Consider the following 14,340-nt stretch of genomic DNA (forward strand, 5'->3'; position numbering starts at 1 on the left):
CATCTTTCTATTTTTAATTTCGTTCATCTTTTGATCCTTTATTAAAAATCGACAAGGAATTAATAGAGAGAAAAAAAAATCGACAATCTGTCTATCATTCAAAATATAAAATCATCTTTCTATTTTTAATTTCGTTCATCTTTTGATCCTTTATTAAAAATCGACAAGGAATTAATAGAGAGAAAAAAAAATCGACAATCTGTCTATCATTCAAAATATAAAATCATCTTTCTATTTTTAATTTCGTTTATCCTCCATTAAAAATCGACAAGAAATTGATTGGAAAAAAAAAAGGAAAAAAAAAAATTCGATGATCTTTCTATCATTCAAAATATAAAATCTTTCTATTTTTAATTTCGTTTATCCTTTAATCCTCCATTAAAAATCGACAAGGAATTGATAAGGAAAAAAAAAAAAGAAAAGAAAAATTCGACGATCTTTCTATCATTCAAAATATAAAATCATCTTTCTATTTTTAATTTCGTTCATCCTCTGATCCTCTATTAAAAATCGACAAGGAATTGATAGAGAAAAAAAAAATTCGACGATCTTTCTATCATTCAAAATATAAAATCATCTTTCTATTTTTAATTTCGTTCATCTTCCTCTATTAAAAATCGACAAGGAATTGATAGAGAAAAAAAAAAGAAAAAAAAAATTCGACGATCTTTCTATCATTCAAAATATAAAATCATCTTTCTATTTTTAATTTCGTTCATCCTTTAATCCTCTATTAAAAATCGACAAGGAATTGATAGAGAAAAAAAAAATTCGATGATCTTTCTATCATTTAAAATATAAAATCATCTTTCTATTTTTAATTTCGTTCATCCTTTAATCCTCCATTAAAAAAACAAGGAATTGATAGAGAAAAAAATAAAGAAAAAGAAAAAAAATCTCGACGATCTTTTTGTCACTCAAAATACAAAAATCACCTTTCCATTTTCCAATTTCCGATCCTTCGATATTTCGTTCATCCTCCGTTAAAAATCGACAAGGAATTGATAAGGAAAAAAAAAAAATTCGACGATCTTTCCGTCACTCAAAATACAAAAATCTTTCCATTTCCTAATTTTCTGTTCTTGTCCCTGGTATCTTGAACAGATTTCTTCTTATCCCTCCAAAATTTCTTGACCGTTTCGTTAAAATCGAAACTTTTCCAGTTTTTAGTTTGGGAAAAATCGCGAATAAAAAAAAAAAGAAAGAAAAAGAAAGAATAACTCGTGGATGATCGTCGATCGAATTTTTCCATCGGCCGATCGGGGACCGATTTGGAAAAATCGGGATCGAGGGGGAGAGAGACGCGAAAGAACGTGGGGACGGAAGAAGGCGAAGGCGAACGCGGGAAGTAGGTCGGAGAGAAGTGCCGGTCCTTCGTCGGAGACACGAGGAGCCGCCGACTGAGCGCCTTCCTCAGTCTCGCCAAGATATTCCGGGAGTCAACAGGTGCGTAGGAGCAGGCCTCCTCTCTCCGTTTTCCTTTGGGGGAAAAAAAAAGGGGAAAAAAAAAAAAAAAAAAAAAAAAAAGAAAGGAATAAAACACTCGCCTTCCATCCGCACGATCGACGAAAAACGCGCGTCTCTCTTCTCCCGCCTATCATGCGGATTTGATCTGATTCTATTATACATGTATATATATATCTATATATATATATTTGTGATATTTTCTGTCTCTTTTGTTACTTCGTGACTGGACACCGAATCGAATCTTCGATCTGGACCACTCTGGATCGACACACTGGATCCAAGTTAACTGCGCCGAAGTTATCTGAAATATGGACATATTCAAGGTATTTATGTAACATTTTTCTTTTATTCTCGCTCTCTATCCTTACCCTAAAAATTTCGGTATCGGCGGTTAGTTGAAAAAAATCCGTGTTTGGAAGTGGTTCGAAGAATTAGTCGGAAGTCGTATTCGCATGCACTGATTCCTTTTTCCATTATGCGTAATAATCTCGCAACGCCCACATTGCGGTTTATTATTCCCCCCGGACTCGGCCATTTCACGTCTCAGTGACAAAAGTTGAGAGACAAAAGAATGATCGTTAATTACCAGAGAGAGAGAACGAATGCACGATCCACCGGTTTTCTGGGGCGGAAAACGGCGGCGACACTGATGGATCGGGGCCACTATCCAACAAACGAAATTAAATCGCGCGTCGTTCGTTAGTCGAACTGGTTGCAATTTTTCACGTTCCTGTGAGCTCGGTAATGCAGGAATCTTTTCACGCATCAACGACCGTGGACGAGACTTAACCTCTCGCTATTTACCTTTACGCTCTTTCCTGCTACAATTTATTCGTCGCTCGCCGTTTTTTCTCAACAATTGAATGGAAACCGATTAACCAATTATATGTATATATATATATATATCTGGTTTCCATTGGTAAAATATTCATTCATCGTTCACAGACACCTCCTCATTTACGTATCTTGCAAGTTTCGAAAGCGGAGAGAATAATTATTACATTTAACAGGAAGGAAGATACGAAGGATTTTCAAATCAGCTGCGCGTTTCCTTTCGATTAATTTTACTTTGTTACCACGCGATTAACGTTGCGATGCAAGAAAATTTTCATTCGAATCCAATGATAAACGTGCAGCAGTCGAATCGATTATATTTCGTAGCCTATTTCAAAGAGAGAGAGAGAGAGAGAGATATTGAAAATAGCGAGGAATCCACGAAGGAAGATATATCGATTAGCGGTTTCTCGTAATCGGGCGTGGATGACGAAGGAAAGTCAGCAGGATGGAAAAAGTGGATCGTCTCGTCGCGTCGTTGACGCGTGCGTATTGCGCGAAAGCATGTCGTTCCATTTCACTTGTCGAGGGAGACACTAGACTCCCCGGTCCAATATATCATTTCTCTCTCTCTCTCTCTCTCTCTCTCTCTCTCTCTCTCTCTCTCTCTCTCTCTCTCTCTCTCTCTCTCTCTCTCTCCCCGTCGAGAATATTTCCTCTTCTCATTTAACTTGGGGGAGGGAGGATAAAAAAAAAATTATTTTCGAAAAGGAAACTAGATTTCGAATTATATATCGTATATCGTTATATCAGTTGGAATGATTAAACTCGCTCGTTCTTTTCACTGAGAGAAAGAAAAATTTTTAACGTTCCGTTCTGATAACAACAAGATACACACATACGTGATATCTTCTCTTTGAACGCGATTTTTTAACTTTTTTTAAGAAGGGGGAGGGGGGAGGAGAAGAAATTTCTCCTCTCTTCTCTCTGAAATAAAAATAAAACAGCAATGGAAGTTGGACAATGGCGTTTTTGCTCCCTGCTGTAAATATGAATAATCATTGGATTAATAATAGAAAGTAGTCAGCCGGGTTACTGCATCGCTATTTTCTAATCTCGGGCCAAGAATACCGGAGATTTCTGCGAGCCATTAAATTTCTCTCGCCGCCTATTACCTCCGCCTCGACGGTCGGATTCGATTCGAGAGAAACCTTAGCGCGGCACGCCACGCTTCCTGCGGGAATAATTAATCGCAAGGTCGTACGAATATTCGTTCAAGCGTTGAGCCACGGTCTTCCTCTCCGTCCTTTCATTCGCTTTAAATAATCGTTGATTTTAATTTCTTTTTTTTTCCAAAAAAATTGCTCGACTTACAAACTACTTACTCTCTACGATTTACTACGTAAAGAAGAAAAAATGAAAAAATGTTTCTCGATGTCACCGAAGTATTTTAAAGAGAGAGAGAGAAAATCTTCGTTCCAGTTCCGCGAGACTGCAACTCGACGTTTAAAACCTTAAACGGGTTTAGACGGGTTTGATCTTACTTGGAAATAAAGAGGAAGCGTAGAGGAGAAAGTTACTTCGATGATTCATCGTGTGTAATATGTATCGCGCGTTATTCCTCTTTTGTTCCGTGCAATTAAACGGGTTTTTCTTTTTTTTTTTTTTTTTACAGGTTAGAAGGTATTCCTCTCGAAAGTTAGTTAGTTTCACGAGAGGCGATCGCAAAAGGCATAATATATGTATATATATATATATATTCGATTTTCAATTTGTAATAAGAATGAACGGAATGGAAAATATCGGGATTCCTGTTTTTTTTTTTTCTCAATAAACGAACGAATATTCACGGAAATGTCAGGGGTGGAACTTCTCGTTCTCTTAAATATTCTTCTCGAATATTTACAATGCTAATTCCCCGAAACGAGTCTGGGAATTCGAGATAAAAATCTTCCTCCTCGATCCTCGATCCCGCGGTTTCACCGATTTTTATCATTCGTACGCTTTTGCCACACCAATTTCTCGATCGGGTTTCACCGATAAAGTATTCCGACGACGCGACACGAAAAGTGAAAGCGACCCTAAAAATCATTCCGAACATCGAGCCGAGCCGAAAAATTCTCCAACCTTTCGTTTTCAATAACGGATATATACGATTCAAGTTTATACGAGTATCCAAGCTTCTCGTTGAAATTGACGGAAATTCGATATTCAATGCTGGTACGTTGCATGCACGCAGAGGGCATTAATTAACCTATAAAAAAAGTAACCGTAATATATTGTAATAATTGTAAAAGTAGTATCGAAAATCTCGAATATTCTTGTCAAAGAATTGTAACGCGAGGAGAATTTTAATTTCGTATTTTAATAATTAAACCTCGCGAGTTTATTTTCTTCGAAATTCGCGTAATTCAAAGTGACTGTTGACAGAATACATTTCCTAGTGTCTCTCTATCTCGAACGTTTCGTCGACGTCGCCTGCGACATCTGTGGGCGATTGGTGATTTTCTAGTGTTATTATCTAGTGACCGATCACAGTTGGAAAAATTATATAAATAATTGGTTAAAAATTTCGAAGTTACCTTTAATTATTACAGTTGATCCGTTTTTATAGTATAACTTCGTTTGTCATTACAATTATTATTATTATTATTATGTTTTGGATAAATTATCGAAGTAACTTTAATTATTAAATTTTCCCCATCACTGGACGGAAAGAAAGATCTCGCAGAAAGAATTTATCTACGTTCATCACGTATATTAATTCAAACTCGACAATATATATCAAAAATTGGGCATCAATTAATTAAAAATTTCGAATAAATATAGTTGACAGGCAATTATTTCCAATTTATTTTTGTAATTTACATTTTAAATAAATTATCGAAATAATTTTATTCGACTATTAAATGTGAATCTGATTGGTTAATTAAGAAAAAGGCCTATTTTCACGGATTTTTGTCTCTATTCGCCACGTATAATTCAAAACGGATGATCTGTATCCAGAATTGGGCAAATAACTAGTTAAAAATTTCGAATAAACTTACTTTGAATAATTACTCATTACTAAAATGCTTGAGTAACAATTATTCGTAACTGTTACAGTTGGCATTATTTCCAATTATTATTATTACATTTTAAACGATAAATTATCAAAGTAACTTATTCATAATTTCAACTATTAAATTTTGCTCATCATGATAATGAAGATAAATATCTTAACAATTATCCACTTATTGGATTCAACTTTCTACAAGTTTTCATTCATACCTACTTGAAAATCACTAAAAAACTAGTCCTCGAAATCTCTGCACTAAACGTACATTTGAGAAGAAATTCCACCCCAAAATAGACACATTTCCTTTAAAAAAATCCAAATCCACAAACCGCGATATTTCGTTGATCCTTGCAATTGCACAAGACTCTAAATAGAACGCGCACGTACGCGTTCAAAAATAGTTTCATGGCACGATAGACTTCCGCTAACCTCGTCTTTTTCCTCGTAACACGCATTTTATTTTTCAAATCGATTCCACGCGTGTGAAATTTCACTCGCGATAGAGAATCGATTCTTTTTTTTGCACGGAGGAACGTGCACAGAGATCGACTTTCGAAAACCTTGCCGGAATAAATTCGCGCGTTCATTGGTCTATTCGTATGCGCTCGGTAAAATTGCCGAGCGCCTCAATCGAATAAAAAAAAAAATGAGTCGAGAGATGCAATTTATCGAGAATAAAGATTATCCTCCCCTCGAGCGATAAAATTTCTTCTTTCCTTATCGTAGATAACGTTCATACTGACGGCGATGACGCTGGTCGCCTCGAGCACCGATACCGCGGATCTACCGAGGCCGAGCTACGCCAGGACGATGCTGAAGGTGTCGCGAAGCCTTCCGAGCGAGACCGAAGAGTTGAAGGTGCGCACGAGCGAAGGGAACGTGGCCACGCTGATCGTGAAACGTAGGGAGAAATCGGCGACGAACGAGACGAGGGCCGGCGTCGCGGAGGATCTCGAAAATTCCCGCAATTCGGACGTGATAACAGCGACAAAAAACGCGGAGAACGGGACGACGAGATCCGAGGCGAGGAGCAAGGAGGAGGTGAAGAGGCTGGAGGACGCGCAGATAGAGCAACTGAGGGCGAAACTGTCGGACGGAGGGGCGGAGGGAGGGCGGAGGAGCTCGTCGAAAGCTGGCAACGAATCGGCGAGGGAGGAGACGGACGAGAACGATCGGCCGCCTATCGGCGAGAGGAATATCGATTACGGGAACTGGACGCCCCTGGGTATGGACGGAAGGGCCGTGGTCCGTCTCGAGGAATCGAGCAGCACCGAGGAGTATCAGAATTGGAAACCACTTCGAGCAAACTCGAAGACGAGCACCGCCGCAACCACAGCAGCGACCAACGAGGAGAGATCGAACTACGCGAGGTTCGATCCCGTCTTTCCTGCCGGTGGATTGCTGTTGTCGCGTCATTTTCAAGACAGGTCTCAGAGGAAGCTGGAGTTGAGCGAGAGGGGAGAGAGCGAGGAGGGGGCGCGGTACGCGTTCCTGACGCACCAGATACGCTCGTCGAGGACCAACATCGGGGCGAACGCGTCCAAGAACAGGGATGGAAAGAACGTGCCGGCGGAAGTTATGGTCAGGTCGGAGATAAATGTGAAAACGAACCCGAAGAGGTCGGCGATGACGTTGGACGGGGATGGTACACCCGTGATCCACGGGAAAAGGGTCCCCGACGAGCCGATCGACAAGCTTCAAACATGGCGGAACGCTCGGGTGATCAACAATAAATTGGTCCACGATGGGGAAGCTAGCGGAGGGGATGGGACGATGGGGGATCCTAGTTTCAACTTTTATCCGACGGAGAACGTTTTGGAGAGGCAGAGGTTCGAGAGGTTTTTCCAGAACGTGAATAGAAGGTACAGTTTTTAATTAGATCGTTTAATTCGGATTATATATTGTCCACACTTGTAAACTTGCGAAAGGTAATAGGTTCGTACCTGTTTTCGATGAATTAAAAATTTTTACATTACATTGAGCTGTTCGGAGGATAATTTTGTTCGAAACGAAACCGAAAGTCGTTTCACGTAATCACGAACGAAAGTCAGATGCCTTTATTCTTCAACTGTCTTCAATTTCGATCAGAACACATTTTAACATTGAAATTGTCAGAAATTTTGAAAATTACTTTTCACACTGTTAATATACCTTCTTCATAAACTTCGTACAACTTTTTTCTTGCCTGAACGACATTCTTACCTTCTCCGTAACAATAAAAATGTAATTTAACGTAAAAATATACAAACGTTTCTTTTGATTTTGCATCTTGTTATCACACACGAAAAAACACACACAACTGCACAGAATCGAACCAATTTTTCTTATAAATAAACTATGAAATGTCAATTCTCGAAATATATAATAATACTGTTTCGAATGAAGTTTCGAATGAAGTTGGCTGGATAAACGTTCGACTAGCGACACTCGCGTGAAGAAAAGAAAATTACTCTCCGACCAACCGAATAATTTCCAGTCTACAATGAAGTTGGCCGGATAAACGTTCGACTAGCGACACTCGCGTGAAGAAAAGAAAATTACTCTCAGAAACAACCCACTATAAATCAATGTATTCAAGCGCGTAAAAATTTGAATTTTATGGAATGAAATTAATTTTACAATACGCGTTTAAATACCATTTGAAGATTAATTTTCTAAATAATTACATAATTTTAATAAAATACGTCTGTAATAAGTGATATTTTATTAACTTATTTATTTACATATTAATTTCTCTCTTTTTTCTTTATCGATAAATTTAAACAATTTGTTCCACGACGGATCATAGAAATTTTTCATAGATACAATTATTAGAAATATAGATTAAATCGAGACGAAAGGATAATTTATCGTTTTGTAATCTCGGATGGACCGACAGGTACGGCAAAGAGTACGAGGAGGAAGGGAAGAACGTGTTCTTCGAGTGGGATCCGAAGAATTACAAGAACGAGGCGTTGAAAGCGGAGGTGTACGAGGCGAGGTCCGACACCTATCGAAGCAACGGTCGGAAACGGATGCTCCACCCTGACGGGGTGTCCGTCTACCCGGTGTCCCAACTGTACACGCCCGAGAGCCAGAAGATAGCGCCGATCGCGTTGAAGCCGGGCGCGAGGGCGCCCGTCCTCCAATACGCCCATCCGGAACTGGGCGTCCAACCGGCCAAGATCGTGAAGAACGAGAAGAAACGGCCCGACAATTTCCCCGAGAATCAATACTCGTTCACGGAGCAAAGGCAGAAGAAGAAATACGTGTTGAACGACAAGAATATCGTGGACACTTACACGACCAAGAACTATTATCCGAATCAACATTTCTACGGGTTGAAGAGGCCGAGCGACGCGCCGTTCTGGGTGAAAATCTCCGAGAACTTGAAGAATCAATTCTCGAACGGCGTGGAGAAGATGTCGCAATTCACGAAACCGGTGATCGATCCACTGGTGGAGGCGACCCATAAAATTTCCCAAAATTTGGGCCTCTCGAATCGGGGCAAGGAGGCGCAGGACAAGGTCGGCACGGTCGCATCAGGCACCACGAGCATCCTTATACCGGCGCTTGGCCTCGTCGCATCGGGCGCTGCACTCGGGATCGGGGCGGTCGCCGTCGGCAGATACCTGGACGTGGACGTGTTGAAAAGATCGGGCGACGCGTTGGCCGGGACCGAGGTCGAGTATCGAAGAGCTTTGGACGAGGCGATGGGGGGCGGGGAGCGAGGGAACGATGATAAGAGCTCGAGCGGAGCGACGTACGACGGGGGCGTATACTTGTTCGAGGAGGGGGGAAGGAAGGGCGAGGGGGAGAAGGTTGGAAACGGAGATCGAAACGGAGTTTTGTTGATCGTCGAGGAAGAGGATGGGGGGAAGGGGAGGGAGAACGGGGACGAAACGATGGATTCGAAACGGAGTTTAAGAAGGAGACGGAGCCTCAATTACTTGGACGTGTTCCAGGCCGAGGGAAATTTGAAAAATTTGATCAGGAACAAACGTCTTCAACGAAAGGGAGCCGATTCGATCAGCGAGATCGTGGAGATAGATCTTCCAGCGCGCGAGGGAAGCGTGGACGTGACGGAATTTCTCGTCCCGAGGAGAAAGATCGAGTCCTCCCCCAACGGGGGGAAGGAGGAGGATTCCGCCATTTTGATAATCGACAATGGATCCACGTTGGCTAAATTTCTGTCCAGCAACGATTCGAAAGATTCGGACTCGAAGAACTCTGTGGAGGCGAGAAATTCGGTGGACGAGAGGGACGAGAGACGGAAGAGGAGAAGGAGGAGGAGGAGCGTAGAAAGCGATCAGGAATTGGAGGATGCGCTTCAGAATTTGGAGAACGCCGAGATAGCGGAGGTGGCCCACATAGATGGAGACTGGACGAATACGCCTTGTGCAAAGAGGATATTTTGCGATACCATGATCCAGAGAGGGCCTGACGCTGTTATTACGATGGAGAAGAAAATGGCCGCCCTTTTGGGCCTGTGAGTATCACTTCACGAGTTATCGAGGCAACCGATACTTTCCAAGAATTGTTTTCCTCCCTGAAAAAAAGTTGTACGGTTACAAAACACATGGGAACTCGTTCACTCGTGTGATATAATAATGCACGTGATTAGCACATTACGTTACGCATTGGTCGACTACGTTCGGCATTTTATCTTTCGTAATCTTCTTTTTTTCTTTCTTTTCTTTTTTTTTTTTTTTTGTAAGATGTCGTATCTGTAAATACACCTCCTATCTAATCTAGTCAAATTTAATCTCGGACAAGAACGACAGGTGAATCGCGAATTCGACGAGAGTAGATTGCAGATTCATGGTGAAACCTCGGTGCTCGAGTAGAAATCATTTTATGATCGATATTTCGAGGACGAGACTTGACGTTTAAATTCGAGATCGGTTTCCTATCATCGTACTCTTTCTCTAGTTTTTTCTGAACACGCGCGTCACCTGTCACGACGAAGATTCACGACACGCGTGCACGCGTATATGCACAAAGTGAAATTGTGCTAAGAGGTAAAAGTCGAATCAGTCAGTAGGACGTCGCCGGCGAAAGCTGAGAAGAAAGTTATCCGTTGCTTCCGACCAACCGCTTCTTCTTTCCTTCACTACCGCACACGTCTGCCTATACTGTCTTTCTTCAAACTTCGAGTTTCGAGTTTCGTGTGAACAGGAGAAATCGAAAAATTTGAGAAAAAGTAATTACGTACGAATCATCGCCGAGATTCGTTTCACATCGATGTAAACTGTGTCCGATTTATCAATTTCGTACGGTTCGATACAACTTTGATTCTCACGATTCGAGAAAACACTATTTTCGACTCCCATCACTTATAAACGTCTCTTTCTCGTCGGATTTATCGATGATATATTATCGAAAAATTCGAAAAAAGGTAGTTACGTTTAAACCATCAATTCCGTACGACTCGATGCAATTCTAACCTATCATTACCATTCGAGAAATAACTATTTTCGATTCCAGCTATTTATTAACGTCTCTTTCTCGTCGGATTTATCAATATCGAAAATTCTGAGGAGAATTAATTACGTTTGAATCATTCATCTCACACACACTCGATGTAAACGATGTTCGATTTATCAATTTCATACGATTCGATGCAACTTTGACCCGTCACGATTCGAGAAATAATTATTTTCGACTCTAACCGCTTATTAACGTTTCTTTCTCGTCGGATTTATCGATAATATATTATCGAAAAATTTAATTTTTGAATTGATTTTTCGACGATTTGAATTTATGGAAAAATAGTACGTTCAAGTCGCCAATTTCGTACGATTCGATGTAATTCTAACCTATCGTTACGGTTCTAGAAATAACTACTGTTCACTGGTGAAAAGAAGTCTCGCGGAAGGAATGCGGATCTGATTGGTTAACGTAAAAGGCCTATTTTCATACGCATTTTTGTCTCTACATGTGATATTCGTCACAGGTCTAATTCACAATCGACGATATTTTTCCAGAATAAACTCGTTAAAAATTTCAAATAAAATTATTTTGAATAATTACTTATTAAAATGCTTGAATAACATAATTATTTCCAATTATTATTATGTTTCGAACGATAAATTATCCAAGTAACTTTATTCGTAATTTCCACTATTAAATTTTCCCCATCATTGTTTCTATCCAAACGTCGATGCATTAGCGTAGACACAGAATCCAGAATATTCTAAGGTATGTCGATATAATATAAAAATTTTTTTTATTTTTTCATAATCTCAGACTAGCATAGATGAATTATTATTCGTAATGAGTGTTTAATTTATAAACTATAATTTCTATTAATTTATAAGTATTAATTAATAAGATAATAATCGTACGAATAAATTAGATAGTACTATAGATAGTTTCAGTTTCTAGTTTTAAATGAAAATAATTTTTAATATTCGTGTAACGTGTGGTGTCAACAAAGAATTGTCAACAAAGCGTTTAAAATGGGGATAAACGATCTTAGAAAAGGATTCTTCTTGTACTTGTCAGACTTCTTTTTAACAGTGAATAATACTTTCGATTCCAACTATTTATATAACACATCTTTTCATCGAATATCGATCACATATCCTCGTTCCATTACCTCGAATACCGATGCCTCTCTCCTTTTCCAATGAATTTTTTCTCAACATTTTCTCAACCAGCCATTATCAATAAATTCGTTGAACGATGGGAATTTTTTCGCAGAATTCAACCAGGCGCAGCCGTCCAAGTGTCGAGCCATTTCCAACAGGTGATGGACGCGGTGCGAAGACACGATTGTTCCAGCTTCCTCTGCCCTCAGGCCAGGCCAGGGAACGTCTTCTTCTAGATCCCTCTTCTAGATCTTCGACTCTCCCACCTCCTGGAGGAAAGCGGAAATGATAAATCGTCGATTTCACGAACGCGTTCGGTGAAAGCGTCGAACACTTGGACAGACCTGCTCTCCAGATCGCCGTTCTCGAAAATTTCTCGTCGAAATTTTTCTCCTCGATCGCAAAGAATCGCAGGATTTTTCGTTTCGCAAGAAAATTTTTGGAAAAAAAAAAAAAAAATTCGTGGGGGCAAAACGGAGTCGAAATCGCACCAGCCAAAATATGTACATATTCACCACTTTTATATTATTTAATATAAATATCCTGTGTAATTTAAGAGACTTTTAGAAACGTTTATTAAATGATACATTTTACTCGGAGGACCTGATCGCGTAAGTTATCTCAAATTTCACCTAAATTCTCTGCTTGTTATTACACACGTTATTAGAACGAAATCATTTCGATATGTATTTCTCATATTATTATATCGCATATCCTTTTTGTTTAGGTCAAATTTGAGTACTTGAGTACTTTTGGAGATCTTGTCTTTTTTCTTTTTCTAAACTACGGATTTTTCTCGAGGGACCGAGAAATCCGATCTCTCGAGAAAATCGACGGGCAAGTACGGTTTGTAGTGCATCATCTTAAGCGACGTATTTATTTTTACGTTTTTTTACTCATCCATTTTTTTCCAATCCGCGTGATAAAAAAATAAATTATCACATCCTCTCTCCAATCAACCAAGATTCGTTACTTAATTCTTTAATTCTTCGATTGTAAATAATTCAATAATGGTATTATAAATGATAAATATTATATCGTATACGAGAAAGAAACTTTACCCGATTTTGTACGCAATTTTCAATATCTATCGAATAAACTAATTTATAATATTACACAAAATATCTCCATTTTCTTCAATTTCTTCTCTCCAATAAAAACAACTTCTATTTCTATCCTCGTTCAATTCTGAGGGAATAAATTTCCCCAAATTTCTTCTTGCTTTGAGGAAAAGAAAGAGAAGTTGTAGTAAAAGTTATTCGATTAAATATCCAAGATTACAACTCTCTTCTCGGACAACAAGTCTTAATAAGCGGTATCAAAGACATTCCATTCGTTGGGTCGATTAAAAGGGAGAAATTTGAAACTCGAATAGTTTGCAACATTTTCCACGAGGGGTGAGTTTCTTTGCAGTTTTCAACGAGCCTGGCTGCGATTGATCAAGGTAATCGCCTCGAAGAGTATCAAAGAGAGAGCGAAACATATTCACAGGATTAAAAACGGTTCTTTAAAATTAAAAATTGATGGAACACGGGTCTGATTTGACCCTTCACCTACCTGTCCGTCATATTCTTGTTTGGAACAGCCAATCTTCTCTTCATATGAAAGGATCTTGACTATTGAGAATCTGTCCACAGTGTGATGATGAAGCTGATGATGAAGCTTGATAAAGATTGGTAAATATAGTTTCGAATCGAATATTCAATATTAGATCAAGATCTTCGTGTTTTTCAAGCCTGTCATAAAGTTGTTCTATGTAAGATTGGGTTGGATACTGCGATGTTGAAGATGGTGCACAACATTGAGAGGGAAGTCGTTATGTATCCTGATGGATACTTTCCATGAAACCTTGTTCTGTTAGTCAAATAACGGGATTTCAAGTACACCAAAGTGGAACCACAGTTGATGGTGCGGCCAATTTCAGATTTTGAGAAGTAGAGTGGTTCAAAATATTGAAACGAGTTTCAAAAGAAATTGTATCCTGATCGTGAGTGTCTCAATTGATGAATGTCTTCAATGATTTTGTTCAACTTTTTTACAGCCGATTGTTCTAAACGAAAAGAAAATATTTTAATATTTAGAAATTCGGATAAATTTTCATATTCTCGATTTGGAAATTTTAATCAATATTGGCTGGAAAAAAAAGAATTAATTTTTCAGAGCAGAGAAATGAACGATTGCACATACGAATTGAATTCCATCATACGAAGCCAAGTGTTCATCGTGAACACTTCATCTCGCGAGTTCAAAATTCACCACTTTTTTCATGAAAATATTCAGCGTTGTACACATTTTCGAAATAATTCGCACGAATTAAGAGAGCAACGATCGAATCTTGTTAATTTTTAGATCCTGAAAACAATGATAGGGCGAATCTTTTTTTAATCAAATACTGATTAGAGATATTGTTTAGCAAGATAGATGAAACAGAAATATTATAACAAATACCTTAAGATTCTTCGTTCCTTG

The 14,340-nt window shown here is 39.0% G+C and overlaps 1 protein-coding gene across 1 annotated transcript; it reads left to right on the forward strand.

The window, feature by feature from the left end:
- The first annotated feature begins 1,407 nt into the window (after positions 1-1,407).
- LOC100578770 lies at positions 1,408-12,802 on the forward strand. Its single transcript, XM_003251017.4, has 4 exons — positions 1,408-1,790; positions 6,026-7,161; positions 8,178-9,767; positions 11,984-12,802. The coding sequence occupies exons 1-4, from the start codon at positions 1,776-1,778 to the stop codon at positions 12,105-12,107; spliced, it is 2,865 nt and encodes a 954-aa protein (XP_003251065.2). The 5' UTR covers positions 1,408-1,775; the 3' UTR covers positions 12,108-12,802.
- The last annotated feature ends 1,538 nt before the right edge of the window (positions 12,803-14,340 follow it).

The sequence above is a fragment of the Apis mellifera genome, linkage group LG9, assembly GCF_003254395.2.
Source record: "Apis mellifera strain DH4 linkage group LG9, Amel_HAv3.1, whole genome shotgun sequence".
Classification (NCBI taxonomy): Eukaryota; Metazoa; Arthropoda; class Insecta; order Hymenoptera; family Apidae; genus Apis; species Apis mellifera.